The 26271-nt window shown below is 42.1% G+C and overlaps 1 protein-coding gene across 28 annotated transcripts in view; it reads right to left on the bottom strand.

Moving 5' to 3' along the window:
* Nucleotides 1–3348: 3348 nt before the first annotated feature.
* PTPRD (protein tyrosine phosphatase receptor type D) overlaps nucleotides 3349–26271 on the bottom strand; it is a 1185728-nt gene continuing 1162805 nt past the window's right edge. For all 28 annotated transcript variants that reach the window (XM_081176033.1, XM_081176022.1, XM_081176026.1 and 25 more), the window contains 5 exons: nucleotides 25832–25958; nucleotides 20780–20905; nucleotides 12675–12829; nucleotides 11118–11253; nucleotides 3349–7620 (listed from right to left, as the gene is read on the bottom strand). In XM_081176033.1, the coding sequence (XP_081032159.1) occupies nucleotides 7552–7620; nucleotides 11118–11253; nucleotides 12675–12829; nucleotides 20780–20905; nucleotides 25832–25958 (613 nt within the window). In that variant the 3' untranslated portion in view covers nucleotides 3349–7551. The remainder of the gene's footprint in view (nucleotides 7621–11117; nucleotides 11254–12674; nucleotides 12830–20779; nucleotides 20906–25831; nucleotides 25959–26271) is intronic.

Genomic DNA, 26271 nt, shown 5'->3' on the forward strand with positions numbered 1-26271 from the left:
ATTGTAAAATAACGCAACAGGAAATTGAGGATGCCATTCAGAATATGCAGCTAGGCAAATCTCCAGGCCCTGATGGACTTACCTCCAAGTACTATAAGACGTTAAAAGACTATTTGATACAACCATTAATGGAGGTGTGTAACCAGATTATGGAGGGAGGAAGGGCACCAGATACGTGGAAAGAAGCATTCATCACACTGATACCTAAAGTGGAAACTGAAAAGACTCAACTCAAGAACTACCGTCCCATCTCACTCCTAAACGTGGATTACAAAATATTTGCAGACATTTTGGCAAATAGATTTAAGAAGGTTTTAAATGAAGTAATTCATAAGGACCAAGCAGGCTTTCTCCCAGGTAGACATTTGTTTGATAACACTAGGAATATTATTGATATTCTGGAACTTTTACAAACAAATATTAACACTAAAGCAGTGTTAATTTTTATTGATGCGGAGAAAGCCTTTGACAATATTTCTTGGAAATTTATGAAGAAAAACTTGGAAGGGATGGGAGTGGGAAGGGGGTTTGAGAACGGAATAGAAGCAATCTATTCCGAACAAAAAGCTAAGTTGATAGTGAACAATGTGGTGACAGAGGAACTCCAGATTGAAAAAGGAACACGCCAGGGGTGCCCCCTGTCTCCTTTATTGTTTATTTCAGTCCTGGAAGTTTTGCTGAACATGATAAGGAAGGATCGGCAGGTACAAGGAATACGGGTCGGAGTGAAACAATATAAACTGAAAGCATTTGCAGATGACTTGGTTTTAACATTAGAGGAGCCAGAATCTAGTACAAAAAAAGTACTGGAACTGATACAGAAATTTGGTCGGGTGGCGGGTTTCAAGTTGAACAAACAAAAAACTAAGGTGTTAGGGAAAAATTTGACAGCTACTGAAACAGAAGGGTTTCAGAAGGAAACAGAACTAAACATTGTTAAAAAAGTGAAATACCTGGGGGTTAATCTCTCTTCCAAGAACTTGAATTTATTTAAAGATAATTACGAGAAATGTTGGTTAGAAGTTAAAAAAGATTTAGAAATTTGGTCAAGACTGAAGTTATCCTTGTTAGGCCGAATTGCAGCTATAAAAATGAACGTTTTGCCAAAGATGTTGTTTTTGTTCCAGGCCTTGCAGATTGTGGACAGAGTGGAATGTTTTGGAAAGTGGCAGAAGGATATCTCTAAATTTGTCTGGCAGGGCAAAAAGCCCCGAATAAAGTTTAAAATACTAACTGATGCAAAGGAGAGAGGGGGATTCGCCCTGCCGGACTTAAGGTTATATTACGAAGCTGCAGCCTTCTGCTGGATGAAAGATTGGATTTTGTTGGAAAACACTGATGTCCTGGATCTGGAAGGCTTTAATAACTCGTTAGGTTGGCATGCGTATTTGTGGTATGACAAGGCAAAAACATATGGAATGTTCAAAAACCATATTGTCAGAAAAGCAATATTTATGGTCTGGAAAAAATACAAAGACTTATTAGAGAGCAAAACTCCGAGGTGGGTATCACCAATTGAGGCCAAAGCTCGGAAAAAACCCAACATGGAGGCCTATTGGCCGAAATATTGGGAAATAATAGAAAATATTGGAGGTAAATGGAGGCTGCAGAGCTTTGAAAAATTACAAAGTATGGTGCAAGGTTGGCTACATTATGCCCAAATTAATGAGGTTTTTAAGCTAGATAAAAAAATAGGATTCCAGGTGGAAAAATCGAAACTTGAGACAGAGCTGTTAGAACCAAAGACCAAGTTATTATCGAGAATGTACAACTTGCTGCTTAAATGGAACACTCAGGATGAGACAGTTAAATCAGCTATGATAAAATGGGCTCAGGACATTGGATATAACATCATGTCAGAAGACTGGGAGAGGTTATGGACCACCGGTATGAAGTTTACTGCATGTAATGCTTTGAAAGAAAACATTATGAAAATGGTATACAGGTGGTACATGACCCCGGTCAAGCTGGCTAAGATATACCATTTGTCCGATAACAAGTGTTGGAAGTGTAAGGAAGCTGAGGGGACATTCTTACACCTTTGGTGGACCTGCCCAAGATTGAAGGCCTACTGGGAAATGATCTACAATGAGTTAAAAAAGGTGTTTAAATACACCTTTCCTAAGAAACCAGAGGCCTTCCTTCTGGGCATTGTCGGCCAGAGGGTGTTAAAGAAGGACAGAACTTTTTTTATGTATGCTACAACAGCAGCAAGAACTCTTATTGCTAAGCATTGGAAGACTCAAGATTTGCCCACACTGGAGGACTGGCAGACGCAATTGATGAACTACATGGAATTAGCCGAGATGACTGCAAGGATCCGAGACCTGGGAGAAGAAGCGATGGAGGAGGATTGGAAAAAATTTAAGGACTATTTGCAAAAGTATTATAAATTATATGAATCTTAAGATGTCGCATGATTCGGAATGTCAGCCCCAGCAATATAAGCAGACTATTTATGAAAGTTGAATTATCTATGGAAGAATCAAAGTTTAAATGGGTAAAAAAGAAACATTGTAAGATTTTTAAAATAACTGGAATATAAGAGATTTAAACTTGAATAGTAATTGAAAATACAAAAAACACACGAAACAAGGTTATAACTTGCTGATAACTTTATTGTCAAGAATGCATTATGGGGAGACGTGGGGAAGTTCGATAGAAATTTGAAATAAGTTGATGAAATGGTCTGGTTTTATTGTTCTTGTTTCTTTTTTTTTCTTTTCTTTTTTATTTGCCTTTTCGTGTTCTTTTTTTTTTTGTTTTGTTTATTTCTTGTTATTGTTATATCTGTAATGTGGAAAAAGACGCAATAAAAATTATTATAAAAAAAAAAAAAACAAAACCCCACGGTAGGGGCTAGGGCCATACCAGGACCCCACGGGGGCACCGGGGGTGAACTCGAGTCAGTTCACATCGGCGGGGCTCCCTCTGTTGGCATTTCACCCTTTTATCAGATTCCCCGCGATGCGGGTGGGAGTCTGATATAGTTTGGATGATTCCAATGCCTAAGCAATACCACTCGCATTCTGTATTCAATAAAGTTGTGGCCTAAATTTTGCCCAATAACTTAAACTAAAATCCCGTGTCACTGCGTCTTCATTTTTGGGCAAGGAGCCTTTACCTGCCCTGTTTGGAGATTGAATGCAGGATTCGGCACAGACCTCTAGCCGTTTTCAAAACAATTCCACACACAAACATACTCAGTTTGCTAGTCCAACCACTATGGTCCTGGTGTGGGATCCCCATCCCACCCCCATTTGACAGAAGGAGAGACTTAAAAGGCTAAAAAGAAATGTTTTTTATTGTTATTTCAGAAAGCAAGGCTTAAGAAAAGACAACCAGGGCTGCATAACACTGACATTTTTATTAGAATTCTTTTGTAACAAATGGAACTTGTGTCAGCAAATAACTGATTTTCATACAGACTTTCTTTCGCCACCAATGTAACGAAGTAAGAAAATAAAAAGCACGCCTTTCATTCTGTAAAACATTTACGCGTACTACTAATTAGAGGTAATTGTATTTTTTTTTAACAAGCCATTTTACAAGGTAATTTTTTTATTTTGATTTTTTTTGTTTTTGTTTTCAGTCTAGGCATCCAAAACGAGAGCAAAGAACACAACTTGTATTATCTTTGTAAAGACACTCCAAGCTTGAATGGCAAAGCCACGTAACAAGATGGATGACGGGAGCTGCAGCCTTCTGATATTCTCTTGGGAGTATCAGGGCACTCAAAAACGAAAACGAAAAGAGAGATCACAAAACCATAAGAGGAGCGGGGGAGAAAATAAAATTTATAAGGAGGAGGGAACTTGCATCTTGTTGTTGCCCCTGCAAACACCCTCCTCCCCTTTAAACATGTTTTGTGTTATTTACATACACACAAGTGGATTTTCATAAGCAGTTTTCCTTACAGATGGGTTCAAGTAATAATACTATTGGGTGTAGAATCAATAGGGCAGTGCATAGTACAAAGGTATAGAAAGTGCAAATCTCCCTAGAGTAACCCCTTCCTTCCCCCAGCCATCCTTGCCAACGTCTAACCATGCAAACCAGGTTTTTTTTTCTTTCTTTTTTATTAAAAAAAGGAGCTAAAATAAAAGTTCTGTACAAATAATTTTTTATATATTTTGCGTATTTCTCCATTGTTAACTAATTACAAAATTATACATAACTACACATACATAGGTAAATAATAGCACCGTACTGGTTATGCTGATGAAACCGAATTCTGAGCTTGGTAAATGGCAGATAATGACACCTACTAATTAGAGAGAGAGAGAGAGAGAGAGAGAGAGAGAGAGAGAGAGAGAGAGAGAGAGAGAAATCACTGCACAGCAAAGATACAGAAAATGGAATGCACATCAATGATTCGGAGAGAGTTCCTCATTAGAAGCAACTCCTGAATAGCAGTTTTGATGGGAATATGTGCGGCTATTTCTTCCTCTTCTTGTCACGTGAAAACGTTCACCCCTCACTCACTAGTGATTTCATACAACGCTTTCCTTGAATAAATCAAATGATTTTTGTTTTTGTTTTTTGCAGAAAAGAGGCCAATTGTTTTCAGGAGCAATTGGCCTGCCTAGTGTATGTCTGCACATGGATTTTCTTTTTTTATGCTCTTCCGTGTACATCCTGACCTCACAAGCCACATGACCCCCCATGCACAGTCTGCAGTGACCACCGCAGATTTCTATACAACCCCATGCAAAATGGGGTCGTCGTCGTCGGTGGCATTTTGTCACACACTTCCAATCTTGCGCTTACAAGTCCAGAACACAGAAAGTTCCTGTGCAGACATGCCTTTCCTCTATGCTTCTAAAATGTAGCATTTTTTCCCACCGTGAGTGTCTGAAAACGGGTACTTTTGGCTAAAAGCATGAGTTCGCTGCATAATCTGGCACTTTAAAAAATACTATTTCGACAGAAACAAACAAAAAAAAAACCAAAAGGAAACATATAGTGCACATTCTTCTCTGATTCTGATGTAAGTTAGAGAATCTCATTCTGAGGTAGCCTTCTATAATACTTTATTATTATTATTATTATCATTATTATTATTATTATACATATATATGTTTAATTCCCCCCCCCCATTTTTGCATTTTTATATATAAAAGTGCTCAAATAGAATGCTTTCTAGTGTTTGGTCTTTTAATATATTTATTTCTGGTAGCGATGGGAAACATGGAAAAAGAGAGAGAAAGATCAACTAATCACTTCCTTGGTGATCCTATTTTTTTTTAACCACATTTAAAATAATTCTTTTGATATTTATGTTCCAACATGGTGCTAGGCTGAACTCAGACCAATGCAAGAGTAAATGGCTTCCATTATAGTGCCTCAAAATGTTTTGTACTATCCACAATGAGGGGGTCACATATAATCTTCCTTACATTTACGCCCTCTGTCCGCTTGCCTGACCCAGCTTATTTCAGGAGGCCTTCTAGCCTGAGTAAAGTGAACATGCTTTGGCCTCCAGTGAAAATTTGTGTGCATGGATATGACTCAAGACCCATTCTAATCGCTGCTCCGATGTCTATTAAGGGGTATCTACCTTCTCTTTTCAGCACGGTGCTCCTGGCTTCTGATAACCAATGCAATGGTTACGAAAGCAGACTGGGAGGACTCGCACCCGGATAAACAGCCCCTGACTACCCAACTGCTTGGGATAAACATGGATTAATATTTAACACCAGGAATGCATATTCTTAAAAGACCTCTTTGTACATGTGTTGAAAAGCTAATGCTTTTTAATCGAAGAAAGGGGGTTGGGGGAAGGGTGACACAGAGAAATATGAGTTCAACTAATGCAAATACAGACGGAACAAAACTCGAAGAAATGCTATCAAAATAGGCATCAAATATAAGGCACTCTAAATGTAAAAATTAAAATTAAAAAACCCCAGCATTTTCCATTAATGCTGTACGCCACAAAAAGAGTTCTGATTCAACAGAGCAACATGAGTTTGGCTTTGCCCCATTATACATCGTCAATGCACATGTCCTACCGTATACTATAGACAATTATACAAGTGAATACATTTTTAAAACATCTTGACAACTATTATATTACAACATTCTCCCCTCCTAAGGGAATATGCACTGACCTTTCCCACATGCACACTTCCTATATTTAGTATGGTTTGTTTATTGCACTAAGGTGTTACACTAAGGTGTTTTTGTATGTGTGAGATGCGTGTACATATGATTTCCATCCTTTTTTTCTTTTTCTTTCTTTTCTTTTTTTTGGGGGGGGGTAGGACTGAGTTTCAAGTATCACTGATGTGCATTCCTCATTTCCCCTGGAAAACAGACAACGAAAACAAAAGCCCTCAAAGCAAAACAATGAGATGCAGACATGTTCAGAAATATTGTATGGACTGAATGTAGCATTTTGGATTCTCCTCCCCTCCTCCACTGCTTCAATAAATCCAAGTCATGGAAGAACTGATATGCGATATATGCATTTCTGTCTATCTATCTACGTGCATAATTGTAGATTGATAGAGAGACGATAATAGAGATATACATATATTTATAGATATAAAGAGAAAGGTGTGTGTGTGTGTGTGTTAATAGCAGCTTTATACTTTGCGCTTCCCTGTTGATTCCAAAAGAAACAAAAAACAAAACCTTCCATATGTATATTAACTGATTTATATTTCATATTTTTTAATAATAATAATAAAAAATCAAAATGTAAAAGCAATTATCTAAATGAGAATGTGGTCCTGGAGATAAATATAGGGTTGCACAAAAATGTGCAAATTTTCAAATTATTTAACATTTCTACAGCGAGATATTACAGGTAACAGTTCTACAGCATAAAAAAATCTACAATTCTGAAACAAACAAAAAATAATAATGAACAGTTATGCAACTTTTCCCCCTCCAAATTCACTTCATTGAATGATAAACTTTTTGTTTAAAATAAAAAAGGAAAAAAGTTTACACAGTTAAAAATGAAGCACAGGTCAGCAGTATCTTTACAATACTAAAAAACTAAATCAAGGACTTTCTTTTTAAACATTCGCCCTTTCCCCTCCCACCCCCCAAAGTGTTATTTATGAGCAATATGGTAGGAAGGGGAGATGCTGAAGCAAAGAGTTCGTCTTTTCTCAGAGCAGCCAGGTACTGGCCCTTGGACAAACATCTCGCACCGAATTGCAGGACTCCCAAATTCCACGTTGTTAACTATCATGCAATCCTGAACAAGATGATGGTTCTTTGCAGAATTTGCTCTTCCCTTTAACTTCAACCAAAGCTGAATCCTTGAGGTATCCGTAACATGAAATCCTTCAGATGCCTCAACCAGTCTGGATTCTTTTATTATGTTTCTGGTAAGGTTTATTGAACTGTGAATTGTTGGTCCACCTGGAACAGTTTTTCGTTTTTTTGTTTGTTTTCCTTTTAATATTTCCCCACTAATTGGTCTTTAGTTAGGAGTTAAGAAGTACTTCTCAAGCACACTGTATGGCTCAGAAGAGGCTCTCTGGATCTTAAAGGGCCTGTAGTTAAAAATCCAGGATGGTCAGGGATTTTGTTTTACGTTGCATAGTGATCAAAGCTGCCCAGGTATTCTAGTGCGGCTCGATAGCAGAACTGATATTGATCCTTGGGGGGGAAAGAGAGAAAGAGAAGTTAAGATAAATCCATTTGCTGCTTTCTGGTTACAACACCGCCAATTTCTTACCCTTGAATGGTTAACAGAACTGGAGACGGTTGTGAGCTGTGCTGTTCTCCCTTCTAGGAGAAGTTCTTTGCTCCTTTATCTTGCCAGCTGCAACCATGGTTTCATGTAACTTCTACACATATACTAAGCAGAACACCCACACCTTAACCAGGTTTTGGCACCAGCTGTGCTTCCCTGGAAAGGCTGGGATCCTTGGCATGTGTACCAGGAAGAGGGCCTTCTCAGTAGTGGCACCCGCCCTGTGGAACGCCCTCCCACCAGATGTCAAAGAGAACAACAACTACCAGACTTTTAGAAGACATCTGAAGGCAGCCCTGTTTAGGGAAGCTTTTAATGTTTGATGCATTGCTGTATTTTGTTGGAAGCCGCCCAGATGGGCGGGGTATAAATAATAAATTGTTACTGTTATTGTTATTTTACCTGTAGAATAATATTTTTACAATTTCTGTTGTGGCTTGTATGGACAAGAGAAAATGAGCAAAACACCAGGAAGCTCATGAACTTTTGTTTCCTGCAAATAAAAGATTCAGATATCTTAACTGTGTTTAGTTCCAAGCCTGTATGGCTTTGCCAGAGAGGTCATGGTAATTCTGACTTCTTTGCAACAGACTGGGGGCATGTGAAATGACCTTCTCTTCTGTGGACCCTGGACTTTGGAATTCCTTGCTTTCAGTTGTCCATCTAGCCCCAACCTTGGGCATATCCAGAAGATATGCAGAGGCGCAGCATTTTGCTCCAGCTTTCAGAAATATGGTGACTGTTCATCCTACTGTTACTGATTTTACTGGTTGTGCTGTCATTGTATTTGTTTGATACTGTATTATATTACTTTATGATTATTTAATCCACTCAGGGTATTTTAGTGCAGGGAGGGCAATAAGTGCACTTAATAAATTGCTGCTGTTTCCTAAATCAATTATTGCTACTTAAGTGCTTAGAAGAAACCTCATGTACCAGTTTCTGTTCCCATGGAAGTGGGGAGCAATAACTCCTCGTGCACCATGAGCAATTCTTGGAATGCAAGCTCCTCCCCCCCCAAAAAAAAATCAGCAGTAAATCTAACAAAGGTTTAAAGCAGGCATAGGCAAACTCAGCCCTCCAGATGTTTTGGGACTACAACTCCCATCATCCCTGACCACTGGTCCTGTTAGCTAGGGATGATGGGAGTTGTAGTCCCAAGACATCTGGAGGGCTGAGTTCGCCTATGCCTGGTTTAAAGAGTAGGAGCAACTGTACACTGTAATACCAGGACTGCTTTGCTATGGGGTTAATATATCCATGTTGCTTTGGAAAATGTGCAAATCAGGCCTAAGGTCTGTCTTAAATGTGTATTTTATTCCAATGCTTGCTAGGAGCTGTGCTGAATGTTGTGGTGCATAACTGCTTCACAAGTTTTTTATATATGAAGGTCAAAGTATATCCATAATGAGGCAAAAAAAGAAGAATATTCTTTTCTAATAAACAGTTTAAGAGAAGGAACATCAAATCATCCAAAATGCAAACTTGCAAATTTTATTTTATATGTGTGAGTAAGTATTTGTTTCTAGGAACTAATGGGACATAAAGACATTTTTCATCTGCAATAATACTAGTAATAGAAAATAAATGGGTTTTACTCTTCAGTTTTGTCTGAGTTATTAGGATCAGTGAGAGGGGGAAATGGCCCAATTCCATTCTAAATAACTTTGTTTTAAAAGTTGTTAAAACTGTAGTGTTGGACTACAAGCCTGCAGTCAAAGATTTAGGAGCTATGTCCTTATCAATGTTTAAAACCCAACATCCTGTGCTCACACCTGGCCCATCCATCCTGCGTTGTCAGAGCTCCTCTCATCCCTGGAAAGTGGCGTACTTCCTTTTCATCCCCTTTTCTCTCTGGTGTTCAAATTGCTGCATTTGTGCTTGCCAGGGACGGATTTCGGTTTGATGAGGCCCTCAGCTACTGAAGGTAATGGAGCCCTTTATATGTCCAGCTGTCCTTTGTCAACAACAAATTGCCGCTGTTTTTGCTTGTGTTGAATATATAGGAAAAGGTAAAGGGACCCCTGACCATTAGGTCCAGTCGTGGCTGACTCTGGGGTTGCGGTGCTCATCTTGCTTTATTGGTCACAACTTGTAAGTTGCGGTTAGGCATTGGTTAAAAATTGGTTAGTGAAGGGATAAGGATTGGCTGTGCCTGCCCCTCCAATGCTGCTGCTGCTGCTGCTGAAAAGGTATTCCATTAAAAGAATCCAGGGGCTCGCCATGCTTTCGTCCAAATCCCTGGCGTGGAGCAAGCGGGGAGAGATGAGGGTCTGGTGCCCAGCTCCATTTTCTCCCCAATATTGTTTTCTCTTACTGGCTTTCGCTGGAATCCGGAAGTCAGTTCTGTCCCGGGGCGGGGACAGATAGTCGTAACCAATGCCTAAGCAACCACTCACATTTATGTATTTTAATAAAGTTGTGGCCAAAATTATGCCAAAAACCTTAAACAAAAATTCTGTGTGAATTGTGATTTATTTGGGGGTGGCTTGGGGACCTCGACATGCAATCTTATTTTCACTGCCAGAGCTGAACCCAGAGAACATATACATGCTCTCTTCCACAAACAGAGTATCTTCCAGGTTCCTCCCCTCACTCCCTCTTTTCCAGCTCCAGTTCCAGGGTCAAATGAGTTCTCCTGAAGAAAGGCAATAGCTGCTTGGCAGGACATTTGATTGTCCGTTCCATTCTTTCTCTCTTTCTGTGGCTGAGAAAGGGAGAGGAGCTGGCAATGGCTTTTTATCAGGGGCTGAATAAATGGGGAGGCTTATGGGAGAGCAGTAAGAGAATATCAAGAGGATATTTTTTTATTTTATTTTTTTAAACTCTCTTTCTCACACACAGAAAAACAACCAACAATCTTCCCTTCTGCTACTACAACCAGTCACTGGACTGCAAGCAAATGCATTTCCAGCTGGATGAATGGGTCTCTGCAATGGATATCAATTTTGTGTGTGTGGGTGTGTGGGTGTGGGTGTGTACACCTTTTTGTGTTTTTAACTTCTTCATCTTTTGGTATTTTTACTGTACATCGCCTTGAGATGCTTGTGTGGAAAGCAATTCATTCCTACTCCTATTAGTTCAATTGATTAGGGCTTTCTGCCACGGCAACTCAAAGGGACTTACAACATTTGAAGAAAAACAAACAAACACATGCATACATTAAAACCAGCAAAAATAAAAAAATAAATGTTCCTCCTAGATTAAAACAGCCCACCCATGAAAAAACGCCCTGGAACATGTTCTGCTTCCAAGGCAAAGTTCACAAACCAAAGCACCTACTTCCGGCTTTGCAGCGTTCTTAATCCACGTTGTTCAAAAAATAAGCTGTTCTTAAACCAAGGTACCCAGGTATATATATAGCTATAGAATAAGTGGAAGAATGACAAGTTATTCTTACCTCTGTCTGTACCATGGCTGGCCGTTGCGTCCTTAACATTTTGACAGTCTGGAAGATATCTACAACACCTTCATATCTCATTCTTTCCAACACAATGCTCAGTGTTATGAACACTCCGGTTCTTCCAACACCAGCACTGAAGAAGGGGAAAAGGGAAAGTGAATAATTTGGCTGACTGCTGAGCTGCAGAAACAGTATGTCATATGCACACAAACCTTCGATGCTCCATAAATATCTTTACACGGCAACTGTAGATTGCAAGGTGATCATTATTTGACACGCTGAAATGGATTTGGAAATGAAGTGTTGGATATTGCGGAATGGTTTGAAGGGATTCTTAGCTTTTAACCAAATACAGAATGGCCATTATAAATAGAAACCACAACACTTATAAATGTTTGTTCCCAATGTGTTCTTTCCCACAAAAAAAAAGCAAGCTTGTTAGTCCAATTGCAATAGCGGGATAAAACTATTTTCATTAATATGGCAAAGTCCAAAGAATCAATGCAATAAAGGATTGGAATCATCTGGCAAGGGCACCTTTTCTCATTCATTTTGGTTAAAATATTTGTGTTATTGGTGGCAGACCACAAATTTATGCCACAGAGAAACAGCCTTCCTGGTTGCCAAACTGAGGGAATGGCCTGGCTGCTGTAGAAAATTGTAACGGTGATTAACGAAAGTAGCCTGTAACGATTGAAACACATAGGGATAAATTGAGAAATGGATGCTCCTTCTACTTCATTTTTCTTATACAATCTAGAAAAGCATTTAGTATACATAAAAATCTTTGGGATGGCTTTTATTGAAGGAGGGTGCAATCCTATTATGAAAAGCAGCTCAGAATGATTATCATCCCCTTACTGTAGATAATGATGATGATGATAATTTATTTATACCCTGCCCATCTGGCTGGGTTTCCCCAGCCACTCTGGGCAGCTCCCAATAGAATATTAAAAACACAATAAATACATCAAACATTAAAAACTTCCCTAAACAGGAAGATGGGAGACTTCCCTAAACAGATGGGAGAATGGGGTGAGATTTGAACTCAGGACCTCCTGGATTACAACACTCAGGGGCAGAGGATGGTGGTGCGGTGGGGGCAGGCCGCCCCGGGTGTCACCACTGAGGGGGGTGAAAAAATGTCGGGTGGCACTCACCATGGGGCCTGCAGCACGCGCAAGCCACACATTTCTCCTGGGAGTGACGCGGTGGCTTGGGCCCTGCAGGCTCTGCGCTGCCCTAAACGGTCCGTCCGCTGCCTCCCCCCCCCCCCAGCTGTAGGGCGACTGAGTGGGAGGAGGCAGGCAGACTCACTGGAGGTCCTGCAGCGTGTCTTGCCCCGGTTTGCCCCGCCCCCGCAGGCGGCTGGCCCCGCCCCTGGATGCAGGGCACGTGCGCCACCCCAGGCGCCCAATCGGCTTGCTCCGCCGCTGACAGCACTATACAATTTCCACTCTTAATTTGCTTCCCGCCAGCCCAAATTACCATTCTGTCAAATCATTTCATCAGTTTTCATCTCATCAATGGCATCTGAGGGTGATTGTTACTTACCTACAGTGAACCGAGATTGGCCCATCTTGCCCAAACTGCTCTTTTGTTTTATGAACTTGGCCTATGAAATCGATAAACCCTTCTCCCGACTTTGGCACTCCTTGTTCAGGCCAATCGGTGAACTGGAACTGCCTCACCGTCCGAGACTGGCCGTCCTTGAATAAAATAAACACAAATAGGATATGCAACACAGTAAGGCAGAAAACAAGGTATTTTTTTGGGGGGGGGGACCAACTATCAAAGGCAAAAATAACCCACAATGAGCAAAAGGAGTGAAAACCCTTCTGAGACAATGCTGAGGAGGCTTGTGTTTTCCTTGCCGTTTTGCAGTTGGCAAAACCACACTGACATAAGAATGCAATTTCACTGACCGCAGTGATGCTCAAATTGCTCCCTGCATTGGAAAGGATGTTCTCTGACATTTAAATCCTGGAAAAACAGAGTCTTTAAGGGACAAGGAAACTGTGAGCTAGTTAAGTGGGACTTTCCCTTTCTTTCTGGTGCAATGGAAGGCATTGGCATGGCTGCAGCGCCAACAAAACCCAAATTCTCTTTATAGCTAACTAAACTCCTCTGGCTTGGCTACTAGATTCTTCTTCCCTTTCAAATGTGTCCCTCTCTTTTTGTAGGAAAGCCATCTGTAAGGCTGCATCTTTTGCCAAGGGGGACTGGAAAGTGCTCATTCATGTATTCTCATCCCTGCTAGTACCAGGTTGTGCTTAGCCACCAAGTCCCAGTCCAGCCTCAGCGTGGTGTGGGGTAGGCATCATGCATCAAACTGGGGGTGACCCGGCCACACCATTTGCCAGGCGGCCAATCAGGGCGCTGTGGGGACGTGGCTGGGGCCCATTGAAACCGTGGCACGATTCTGGAAGCTCCTCTTTCAGCCTCACGCCACGGATCTCCCGCCCTCCCGCCCTCCTCTTAGGTAGAGTCACTGGCCTTGCTATGGACTTTGGTTGTCGCCATTGAGGGGCCTGGTAGGACTTTTTCCACTTGGCAAATTGAGTTTGGATTTGATATCCCACTTTATCACTACCCTAAGGAGTCTCAAAGCAGCTAACAATCTCCTTTACACTCTGTGAGGTGAGTGAGGCTGAGAGACTTCAGAGAGAAGTGTGACTAGCCCAAGGTCACCCAGCAGCTGCATGTGGAGGAGCGAGGAATCGAACCTGGTTCACCAGATTATGAGCCCACAATTGGCACCAGCCACTTGACTTTCGCCTACCTCGTAGCAATCGCCACAACTTTGTAAGGTTTGGTGGTTAGGCACTGGAATAGCAATGTGAGGGGGGGAGGGGAGGTGTGGCCATCACCTGCCCCTCCATGCATAAGGGTATCCCGTTAAAGGAATCCGGGGGTGTGGATCTCGTCCAAAGCCCGAGGAGGGGCTAGGGCCATGCCTTGACCCCAGCGGGAACCCAGGGGGGCTCGAGTCGATCCGCATCAGCGGGGCTCCCCCTACAGGTGGTTTACTCTTACCAGACTTCCTGCAAGGTGGGCAGGAGTCAGGTATAATCTGTTGATGCCAGTGCCTAAGCCAATACTGCTCACGTTCTTTAACCAATAAAGTTGTGGCCTAAATTTTGCTAAATTAATGGAATATGCACAGCTTGTGGACCTAACATATAGAATAAAAGAACAGGGAGAACATATGTTTAAAGAAGGTTGGAAAATGTTTATTGGATATATGGGGGAAATTGTGTACACTTGAAAACATTGGCAGCATTCAGATAAATTCAACGGTGTAAGTAAGTTTTGATGGATGTAATAATGGAATGCTGAACGGTTTAATCTATATAAAATATGCAGGGATTTATGTTATGCAAAATGAGCCATGGGAAGAGAAGAAGGGAAGTCACTGACATTTTAAGGTTGTTGAAATGAATATTCTAAAATGTAAAACAGAAAATTTAATTTAAAAATTATGGAAAATAAATAGAATAAACTATTTTGTACCTAGCACAAAACTCTTGCAGGCCTCAGGGCCAGATTCAGACTGCCTATTTTTGTGTTTCTGACATTGCTGGCGTAAGTATGTGCACAATGCAGGAGATCACTGAAGAACCTGATCACAATTGCTGCGCTTGCTCATTTTCGCACGTTGTCAATCTGTGCAAGTGCCAACGTTTAATAGAAGTGACACAAATTGAGCTATTGCTGTTAACCTTCATGCCTTCCGGATACTTCAGACTTCCTGAATGTCTCTACTTTCCCGCCATGGTAGGAGAAACACAGCAGATGCCATGTCACTGTGCCTGCAAGCTATAACTGTACAGGAGAGGAGGAGGCGGGGAGCTATTGCCAGATGCCAATCTCTTAAAAACGGCACTTTTTTCTTTTTTCTTTTTTTTTGCAGAATGAAACCAATGAATAACTTCAATGATTATGGGAATTCTGATATAGCAGCTTGGAAGCTGGAGGCAAGGTGGGTGGGGTGGGGAGAATAATTATACTCCAACCAAAGCATTCAGCTATGATTGCCTTGACATGGAGGTGAATATAGGTTGCTTAAAATAATAAACCCAAACAAAATGATAACTTAGTTGATGCTATTCCTTGAGTAGGCTTTCATTTTCTGTCAAATTCCACAGGTACATCCTTCAGCAATGATGCCTGCAGGAGGAGGAGGCGTTTACAATCACCGAAATCAGCAAAGCCCAATGAAAAATTATAGGCTTGGTTTACCCTAATGCAGACCTATAACTCATCTTGTTCATCTCAAATATTTTAAATAGCAGAGACTTCTCTTTTGCCTGATTAAAGCACTCGGTGGCTAAGTACTACAGTCATGTGGATAATTGTCAAAGACACCGGAGCCATTATTCAGTTTGTAGCATTCTGCTGAGATGTTCTTGAACCACGGAGCGCTTTTGCTTCGTTGAAAGTGCCTTTTACTTAAGAGGAAATGGCCGCAATTTACTTGAAGCGGACATGCAGCAAAGCTTGTGAAACCTGCAATGCCAGCAAGTTACTTCACAAATCGCAATCCCATTCCAACGTCACCCTTTCACTGCGAGCAACTGTGCCAGCAGAAATGTTTAGCGTCACGGTGTACTAATTTTTCTCAACTAAAAAGATCGATGGCATACGTCTCTCTTCTCAAGGTATTTTGCGTTAATAACTTAGTGCCTACTGGCTTTTGAGAAACTCCAGCACTGCGTGTCATGAAAGGCCAGAACAAATATCTATAAAAGACATTTCTATCTTGCTTTAATAACTTACATGTTATTTAAGGCTGACACCAAAAAGACTGTGCAATGGCAGTAAGCTAGCCCAAAAACTGCCTAGAAATCGACTCTGCTCTTACACTACTGGCATGACGAACAGTCTGTCCTGAAATTTAACGAGATGCTCATTTATGGCAGTCACTAAAGGAATGCCAAGAATATATTAACACCTTTAGATTGTATCCTCTGCAGCTACAAAGGAGTTTAGGCTTTTTAGTTACGTCTTCACTGGACAGGCAAAGCAACAACAAAGTATTGCTATTTTCATTGCTTGCAAACAAACACCTTTGGGCAGCTGTCTGATTAAAACAGTTAATTGAGTCCATTCTCTGTCTAGCCCTAAGAACTAGGTGACCATCTGTGTTTCTATCTCTCCATAGATAAAATCAGATGCCTTTGAATGAGGTTCTGCACAGTATAGAAAGTGTTTCTCACAGATATCATTGCTATAGAAGTGCTGTGTGCAATGGCCCCATTTTGTTGACCCTGATCGTTAACACAGGATGCAAGTGCAATGCAGAAAGTGGGAAGTAGGTAATTATGTGATACATTACACTGTAATTCATACTGGAAGGTAGGAATAAACACAGAGCTACTTTCACCAATCCAGATTCTTCAGTTATTGTTTACAGCTCACAACATTACATTGCTGCTGCCATTTTTGATGTGTGCAAAAAAGGAGTCAAAACATCCATAATAAGAAGTATTGATTTTCCTTCTTATAAGTTGAGAGATGGGAATCCTGTTCCTATAGGTGTGCACAGCTTGTCCCTATAGATCTGCGCATAGACTGTCATGTGGTGCTTTCACCAGTAACTCCTATAGCAACCTCAAAAGTGCTCGGTAAATAACCCTTCAGGAATCCACAGTACACAAATGTCTGTTTCCTCTTCATGCTCAGTGTTAGAAACCAAGATATGAAAGCTAGAGCTGTTGTTGTTGTTTAGTCGTTTAGTCGTGTCCGACTCTTCGTGACCCCATGGACCAGAGCACGCCAGGCACTCCTGTCTTCCATTGCCTCCCACAGTTTGGTCAGACTCATGTTTGTAGCTTCGAGAACACTGTCCAACCATCTTGTCCTCTGTCGTCCCCTTCTCCTTGTGCCCTCCATCTTTCCCAGCATCAGGGTCTTTTCCAGAGAGTCTTCTCTTCTCTTGAGGTAGCCAAAGTATTGGAGCCTCAGCTTCACGATCTGTCCTTCCAGTGAGCACTCAGGGCTAATTTCCTTAAGAATGGATACGTTTGATCTTCTTGCAGTCCATGGGACTCTCAAGAGTCTCCTCCAGCACCATAATTCAAAAGCATCAATTCTTTGGCGATCAGCCTTCTTTATGGTCCAGCTCTCACTTCCATACATCACTACTGGGAAAACCATAGCTAGGAGCTAAATGGCACCTTAAACCTAGGTTATGGGCGCAACAATGGCATATCTAGGTGTGTTTTTTTGTAACAAGAATACAAAGCTGAAAATGAATGAACTGCAGCTAAAATATTATGTTCATTTTTCACATGGTCTAGACCTTCCCCTGCCCACCCCCCTAATATTTTTAAGAGGGTCTCTTCTTCAGTTTTCAATAGTAGCTGGAAGTAGTGGGGGGAGGCAGAAAAAGTACCCCTTTCCTTCCACTCTGCAGTTTTAATCTGAAATCTTAGGTGCAGTACTGCACTCAGAGCTCAGAAACTGCTCACCCTAATGAAATTCCCTGTCGCAAAATGTGCCTAGAACAATGGGAGTTTCGAACACTGTTCATGCTCAGTTCCTGTCTGCATGGGTTTGGCCTCAACTACATTGCACATTTCCACCTCAAACAGTCCACATTTTATTGGATACCAGAATTGGACCTCTCCTCCTTTCTGTTTTGAAAAGAGGAGAGAGAGAGATCAAGACGGTGGCTGATTTTTGTTTCTTTCCCTCCTCATTGATGGGAGACATGACCATTCAATTTTGTGGTTGCCTCTCTTTTTCTTCTCTTTTAAATGTGGCAGCCATTTTGTGGTATGCCACACCACCATAGCAGCCATGTTTTAACTGGCACCTGTGTCGCTTCATCAAAATTCCCAATTTCCCAGCGGTCCGAATAGGCTGGCAACTCCTATTTTAGGAAATATATATACATACGACGTGCACAGTTCAACTCAAGGACAAATATCTGCCTTCACAGCTTTATTTTTAAAAAAGAATCAAGCTTGAAACTACTTGGACAATGTCTGCTGGGACCCACCTCCTGGCCAAAGCCAGAATGGGATGCAAAAGAATTTCCAGCAGTTGGGGTAGGGATTCAGTATCCTTCATCATGGTGAACTTCAAGTAACCAAGTCCAAAATGATTTAGGGCTTTAAAGGTCAATGCCAGCACCAAAGTACACCACCAGCTAGTGTAACTGGTGTACTGTGTTATAGTTGCCTGGTGCCTGCCAATATTTGGATGGCTGTATTTTGCAATTTGAAGTTAAAGGCAGGCATGGTACTGGTTCAGCCTGAATGCCAGCTGTACGTCTGTCCCGTTGGTAACAATGGAAGCAAAAGAGCCTAACTCTGGCTACAGGAAGCGCAATGACAACTACTATATTAGATTTTGCACTTTCAGACTCGAGTTTCCTATGATTTAACGGCTGGGTTTAGGAACTCTCCCATGTGGCAGCATTCCCTGCGTCCCCACAGTATATCTTCTTTGAGCCAACTTTTAATAGCAGCAGCAAAAAGCAGCAATCCTTTTGAGCTGAGGGAAGGTTCAGAGTTTTAGGAAGCTGAGCTAGAGTTTTTAACGGAGAGACATTTTTGTCCCTTGTACGCGCAACACTCTGTTAGGTTTCTCTAATCAACGTTATTGCTACAGGGCTTCCAAAAATGGAGATGAGTAGGGGGTTTATCCTGCCATCGAGTGTGAAGTGTTACAAATCACAGCTTGAAAATGGCTTGAGCCAGGCCTATAAAAATGTTTATATACAGTTAATCTTATATCAGCACCGAACCTCCGACTCAGCTGTTCAGATAAGGAATGCAAAATGAAAATTAGCCCGTCAGGGTCACGGCCGCGTAGCTCTTCTCTGCAGACAGATTAGAACGCCGAGGAATAAGCTATGCCAGGAATCAAATTATAATGTGTAAACCTTGTCAAGCTTCCCTTAAGAATGCCATTTGCTCTGCAGTTTTTAAATCACACCACATTAACCTTCCAGCTCACACAACCTAAAGGGCTGTTGCAAAACAACAACGTATTTAAAGCCTTAAGTGGAGACAATTCCTTTAAAAAGTATTGGGAGACGACGGATTGAGTAAGGGAAAAGGTGAATAGCATTTTGGTCTTCTGATCAGTTAACTGTGCTCCATTACAAAAAAATCATTGGTTGGATCCAGACTTAAGTAAAGGTAAAGGGACCCCTGACCATTAGGTCCAGTCGTGGCTGACTCTGGGGTTGCAGTGCTCATCTCGCTTTATTGGCCGAGGGAGCCGGTGTGCAGCTTCCAGGTCATGTGGCCAGTATGACTAAGCTACTTCTGGCGAACCAGAGCAGCGCACGGAAATGCTGTTTACCTTCCCACTGGAGTGGTACCTATTTATCTACTTGCACTTTGACGTGATTTCGAACTGCTAGGTTGCCAGGAGCAGGGACCAAGCAACGGGAGCTCACCCTGTTGCAGGGATTTGAACCGCCGACCTTCTGATCAGCAAGTCCTAGGCTCTGTGGTTTAACCCACAGCATAAAATAGACACACTCAAATCAGTAGAACTGGTAATTTATGTCTGTTACTTAAATTTGTTAAGGGGTTGGGAATTGTAGCTCTGTGAGGGGTAAACTTCAGTTCCTAGGATTCTTTGGCAGAAAAATGCGTTTTAAATGTATGGGGTATACATAACCATCCAGACCTGCTCTTCCCCTCCTCTTTTTGCACAAAGTGAAATACTTGTTTACTTCTATTTTTAAGTAACTTTCATTACCAAGAGATACACAGTTCTTTAGTATCTATTGTTGGCTTGAAAATAGAATCATCAAGGTGGATACAGATCAGGCCTCCTCAACCTCGGCCCTCCAGATGTTTTGAGACTACAATTCCCATCATCCCTGACCACTGGTCCTGCTAGCTAGGGATCATGGGAGTTGTAGGTCAAAAACATCTGGAGGGCCAAGGTTGAGGAAGCCTGATATAGATGGAAAATACAACAAGGAGGCCTCTGTTCCAATGGGAAGCTGGCAGATCTCGGACCAAGGCATAGTTTGGTTGCTGGGTACATCAGGAAACCAAGGGCAGTATACAAGCAAACTGTAAGGATTACTGTTAGCTCAGTTGGACTTAACCCTTCTCCCTCCTCTGTCCCCCTTCCCCTAAAATTCTCCCCAGCTAATTCTCCCTTCGTCTTCTCACTGGCCCAAATAGGACTAATTTAGCCTACTAGCCCTGGTGATCATCTAATGCTTATTGGATGGATTTCCCCCCTAAATTGATTTTTGAATTCTGAATTTATTGTTGTTCACGTTTTATACTGTATTTTATGCTTTTTTTGTTGCATCAATTAAGTGTTTTAAATTTGTTGTTAGTTGCCCTGAGCCCGGTTTTTGGAACCGGGAAGGATGGGGTATAAATTATTATTATTATTATTATTATTATTATTATTATTATTATTATTATTATTAACTGCTTGGGGTGTGGGTGTGGAGAAAACCCTAGAATAAATCGGGGGACACACAGGGGGAGGAGGGAAAGTTATGTTGTGCAAGCAAAAATCCTTGTGATGTCTGAGTGATTACAGTAAGTTAGTACAATGTTGAAAACAACCCTGAGCGCTGACATGTAGTTGGAGGGATGGGGGGAAGCAAAGGTGTATCACTTTGAAGTATCAGGCAACTGGACCTACAGCAGTTCTGCTGAACTTACCCTGGCATCTGTGACCTTGAACTCCCTTAGGATGTACTGCGGCATGTTGTACTCTGCCATGGGATCCACCACAAAGTACTGATACCTGGCTGAGCGCTCTGCTGGCCAATACTGGTGGCATTTTTCCTGCAAGGAGGGGAAATAAGACAATTTGTTTGTTTAGATTTCTATGCCAATCTATCTTCCAAGGAGGTTGGAAAAATCACACTTACCGTACTTTTCCGTGTATAAGAGCAGATTTTTTAAAATTAAAAAACAATGTTAAAAATTGGGGGTCGTCTTATACACAGATAGTGCATTGGGGGGACTTGTCATAGGTTTGTGTCGTGAGCCTGAGATTGTCAGCGGCTTGTCAGCGTGTTATTGGTGGCTGCGGCAAGGGCTGTTGATGATTGGGTGTCGCTGCGGCAATAGGGCGGGCTATCGGCGGCTTCTGGCGGCGAGGGGATGCACAAATGGTGGCTTTAGTGGCGCGTGCGAGTGGCAGCGTAGTTCATTGGGTGAGCGACTTCCTTCAACCCCCCCCCCGTTCCCTGACTGGATAGTTTGTTGTTCGGTATGGTGTTCTGAGAGTCGTTTGGAGTTTGTTGAGAGAGCTAGTTAAGATCTGCTTCTGTTCATGTATATACCTCGGGTTACGTACTTAATTCGTTCTGAAGGTCCGTTCTTAACCTGAAACTGTTCTTAACCTGAGGCACCACTTTAGCTAATGGGGCCTCCCACTGCTGCCGCGCCACCAGAGCACAATTTCTGTTCTCATCCTGAAGCAAATTTCTTAACCTGAGGTACTATTTCTGGGTTAGCGTAGTCTGTAACCTGAAGCGTATGTAACCTGACGCGTATGTAACTTGAGGTACCACTGTAACTTGAAGTCTGCTGTAAATAATAAACACCTCTAAGTAACCAAGTTACTGGTAGCAGCATCTCCTTCCTGTCTGCAATTGATTGCTTCCGGAAGTCTGTGTATGCTCTGCTATGTTGAACTGGGTCTGGCTAAGATCCTGCAACAGGTTAAAGTTGCGAAACACCAATAGGGCCATCCTCCCCCCATTTTCTTAATTTGAAGTCCCCCCAAATAGGGGGCGCATTATACACAAAAAATACAGTAGTTATCGAAGGTTGAGCATTTACCAGGGATTTAGCCCCCCCTGAAAACGAGAGGACTTGCTTCTGAATAGATATGCACAGGCTTGCACAGTGAAATGTGCTGGGCAGTGGCGGAGGAAGCCACTTGGGGGCGGGGCCTCGGGAGTCTGCCTGCCTCCTTCCCCTCAGCAGCCCTACAGCTGGGGGGGGGGAGGCAGCAGGTGGACTGTTTGGGCAGCACGGAGCTTGTGTGCATCAGAGACGCGTGTCTCGGGCGCGCTGCAGGCCCTGCGGTGAGTGCCACCCGGTATTTTGTCACCCCCCTCAGTGGTAACACCCGGGGTGGCCTGCCCCCACCGCACCCCCTTCCTCCGCCACTGGTGCCAGGACAACCAAGCAAAAGCCCACCCCTTACTCTCTTCATCTGGATTATTGTAACTCGCTCTATGTGGGGCTGCCCTTGAGACTGACCCAGAAACTCCATCGGGTGCAGAATGCCGCGGTGAGACTCCTTACGGGGTCCTTGCTGCGAGATCACATTCACCCGGTGCTATACCAGCTGCACTGGCTCTTGGTGAAGTACAGGATCAGGTTTAAGGTGCTGGTTTTAACCTTTAAAGCCCTATACGGCCTAGGACCCTCGTACCTACGGGACTGCCTCTCCTGGTATGTCCCACAGAGGAATTTACGGTCTTCAAACAAAACATCTTGAAGGTCCCAGGCCACAGAGAGGATAGGCTGGCCTCAACTGGAGCCAGGGATTTTTTGGCTGTGGCTCCGATCTGGTGGAACGCTCTATCACAAGAGACTAGGGCCCTGCAGGACTTGACATCTTTCCGCAGGGCCTGCAAGACAGAGCTGTTCCACCAGGCCTTTGGCCAGGGCACAGCCTGACTCCCTCCTTTGGCAATCTTCACAGAACTCTAGTCCAATGGTTGCCATCAATTTGATTTGAATTAATTTTATAATGAAATGATTTTAGAATGTTGTATTATTTTATTGTTGTTAGCTGCCCTGAGCCCAGCTTCAGCTGGGGAGGGCGGGATATAAATAAAATTATTATTATTATTAGTATTATCATCATCATCCAGCATCTGCTCCCAGTTCTCCCTTGTCCCTCAAAGCTACCGCCAGTCACAGATCTGCCATTAATTAACAAACTCAAGTACAGTCATACCTCGGGTTACAGACACTTCAGGTTGCATTTTTTTGGGGTTACGGACCCACCGAAACCCGGAAGTACCAGAATGGGTTATTTCCGGGTTTCGGGGGTCGTGCACGTGCAGAAGCACTAAATTGTGCTTTGTGCATGCGCAGAAGCGCCAAATCGCTACCTGCGTGTGTGCAGACACGGCGCTGCGGATTGCGAACGTGCATCCCACACTGATCACGTTCGCAACCCGAGCATCCACTGTACTTGAACTACAGCAGCCTATGTATCTTCACTTCTCACCGTCATTCTGCCTTTACCGGGTTTGCTTGAAACAATTCTTTCTAGATGCTGCCCATTTTGTTCTTCATGTTCACAGCTCCCTTCCTCTTTTATCTTGTCCTCTTCTGATAGCTCTTGAACACCATTGCCCTATGACTGCATTCATCTAAATTCTTTCCCCACTTGTCTTGAAGACTCTTTCCTCCTGATTGTGTTGTACACTAAAATTAACAAATGCTTCAGGTATGCGAAGCACTTGGATTTTCCTACTGCTCCCACCCCAACTTTAACACCCATTAGGGTTAGCTCTTAAGGAGCTAACTTTTTAACAACAACCTCGGAAGGCCAGAAATGCAGGGCTTTTGCAAAATGCAGAGAAACTCGTAGTTCTTGCATGGACTCCGGTTGCAAAAGTCTGAAAAGCCCATAGGAATTGGGGTGTGTCCAAATAGCAATGCACATGTTTTATGGGTGTATAATATTGCTCTTTTTGATAATGGATTCATTCGTCTGGCAAATGTCTGAGGAAGCAACATGATAATCAAATACACAGTTTAAGGCTGTGAACAAACTGCCAGAACTGCAAGAGACAGGAAAATGGGTACTGGGCAATTAAAAAAAAAAGACTTAAAATTAAATTATTACAAGACTGGCTTAAAAGTTATCATCCATCTATATTTAAAATATAATACCGTGTTTGCTTTTCAAATCATCTAGCCAAAAAATACATATAGCTTTTCAAATAACAAATAATTGCATCTCTATAGTTAAATGGCTTGGCATCTTTACTTCACATAACTCTTACATAGTGGATGAAACACCTCTCTCTCTCTCTCTCTCTCTCTCTCTCTCTCTCTCTCTCTCTCTGTGTGTGTGTGTGTGTGTACATACTCTCTCTGTGTGTACACATGCTAAAGTTCTTAGAATTATATTTAGACAAAGAACTCTTATTTTTAAAGTACTGACACTGATACCAATATAGCAAAACAAAACATTTTGATATAAAACCAAAGTCTTCTGAAAACAAAACAACAATGTTCTTTTTAAAAGCACTTGAATATTTCCCAGCCAGCTGCAGAACTACTAATCTTTTCTCCAGCCATGTACGGAGCAGTTAATATTTACACAAATATTGTAGAGATTTATTAGCATTGCAAAGTGATGTGAATTATTTGTTGACTTTCTCAGACCTATAGTTGAAAGAGTTTCCTTTGAATGATCACTTGGCTACAGATTTTAAATATTTTGGAAAGAGCCAGCTCCTGTCACTTTGTACCAATGACCTAAATTTCAACCTGGTTCACAGCCTGTTGAATTTCCAGAGCTGGTGGCAACTTAGTCATAACTTTTCGATTCCTTTGACAAAGGAGATCCACCTGGTCTTTACTCATAGAACTAGAAGATGTTGCTGTACTTGAATATATGTTTTCTATGTTCTGAAGGTGGCAGGACTCTTGAGGGTAGGCATAACAAAAGCAAATAATTCTTAAATGTCAGTCCTAAAATGCCAGTGTCTTGCAGAGAACACTGGGACCTAGTTCTCACAAACATCAGGTGATGAGGTGGTAAACCTTTGTCTGGATTGCGCCACTTCTAAGACTGAATGCTCCTTCATTTATTTATTTTTAACAGAATATGTTCCACCCTAGCCTTTTCCCTGCCATGCCTAGTTTTAGGAATACAGTGGTACCTCTGGTTGTGAATGGGATCCATTCCGGAGCCCTGTTCGCAACGTGAGCAGAACGCAACCCGCATCTGCGGGTCGCGATTCGCTGCTTCTGCGCATGCGTGTGATGTCATTTTGAGCGTCTGCGCATGCGTGAGCGGCAAAACGCGGAAGTAACCCTTTCCGGTACTTCCAGGTTGCTGCGGGACGCAACCTGAAAAGATTTAACCTGAAGCAAACGTAACAAGAGGTGTGACTGTACATGCATGTTTATGGGGAAGCAGTCCAGGATGTGAGCCTTCGCCTGCAGACTAAAGAAGTGATGCTGTTAAGACAAAATACAGGCACCTCATCTGATGTTTGTGAGAACTAAGCCACAGGGGCTTGGACTAGTTGACCCTATGGGTTGACTCTACACTTCAGAACATATCCAATAATCCCCTGTCGTTATATTGCAGGAGAAGCTCTATAGTCACTGGCTAGGTGCTTTTCAAGGAAAGTCACCCTCCATTATTAATTTTTTCATTGAGGAACCTGGAAACAATGTTTAAGAACTAACGCTCTCTATAAACCTTAGCCTATATCCTTGACATGACTGGGAGCTACAGGAAATGCCGCTCCCCAGATCGTATGTTGATGTTGTATGTATATGAAGACATGCTAGTTACATACATTTGTAGGTTTTTATTATGTGTGTCCTTGAGAATTAGCTTCCTTTCCATTATGCCTAGTGAAGACTATTGCCTAGATACCAATAATAGTTGGTCCGGTGTAAGTAATTGCTCTTTTGAATCACTTGCTCTTGCTGCACATCCTATGCCAAACCAATTTTTGACATTGGCTGTCTGGAAATGTGCCACATACTTACTCTGCCCATTTCTCGCAGTTTAGTAAGCATGACTACGATGGTTGAATTGTGCTCCCAAAGCATTCTCCAGAAATCTTCCGTTGTTTCTGCCAAAGGTCCCTGTGTAGCGATATAGGCTTTTTGTTGCCTAAGTTTAAAATATAAGGGCAAACATTTACCAATCCAAGCAAGTCAATGACTCTCTTGTTGAATGTAAACATTCTGCTGAACCATCAACTCTAAGCCATGTACAGCTGTAAATTATTGAACGTAAGCACATTAAAAACATATTAAAGATTGTTTAATCAAACAATAGCATTGTTTTGTTTTTTGGGAAGTTTGTGGAAGAAATTGCACTGTTAATATTGTGATTTATGGCTTTATCTTATTTAAATTTTAATGCAAGTCTAATAGCTCAATTTTGTGAGTTGCAAAAAGCACTTAGGAAACACTTAGTGGTA

Source organism: Podarcis bocagei (genome assembly GCF_964188305.1).
Source record: "Podarcis bocagei genome assembly, chromosome: 17".
In the NCBI taxonomy this organism is placed as follows: Eukaryota; Metazoa; Chordata; class Lepidosauria; order Squamata; family Lacertidae; genus Podarcis; species Podarcis bocagei.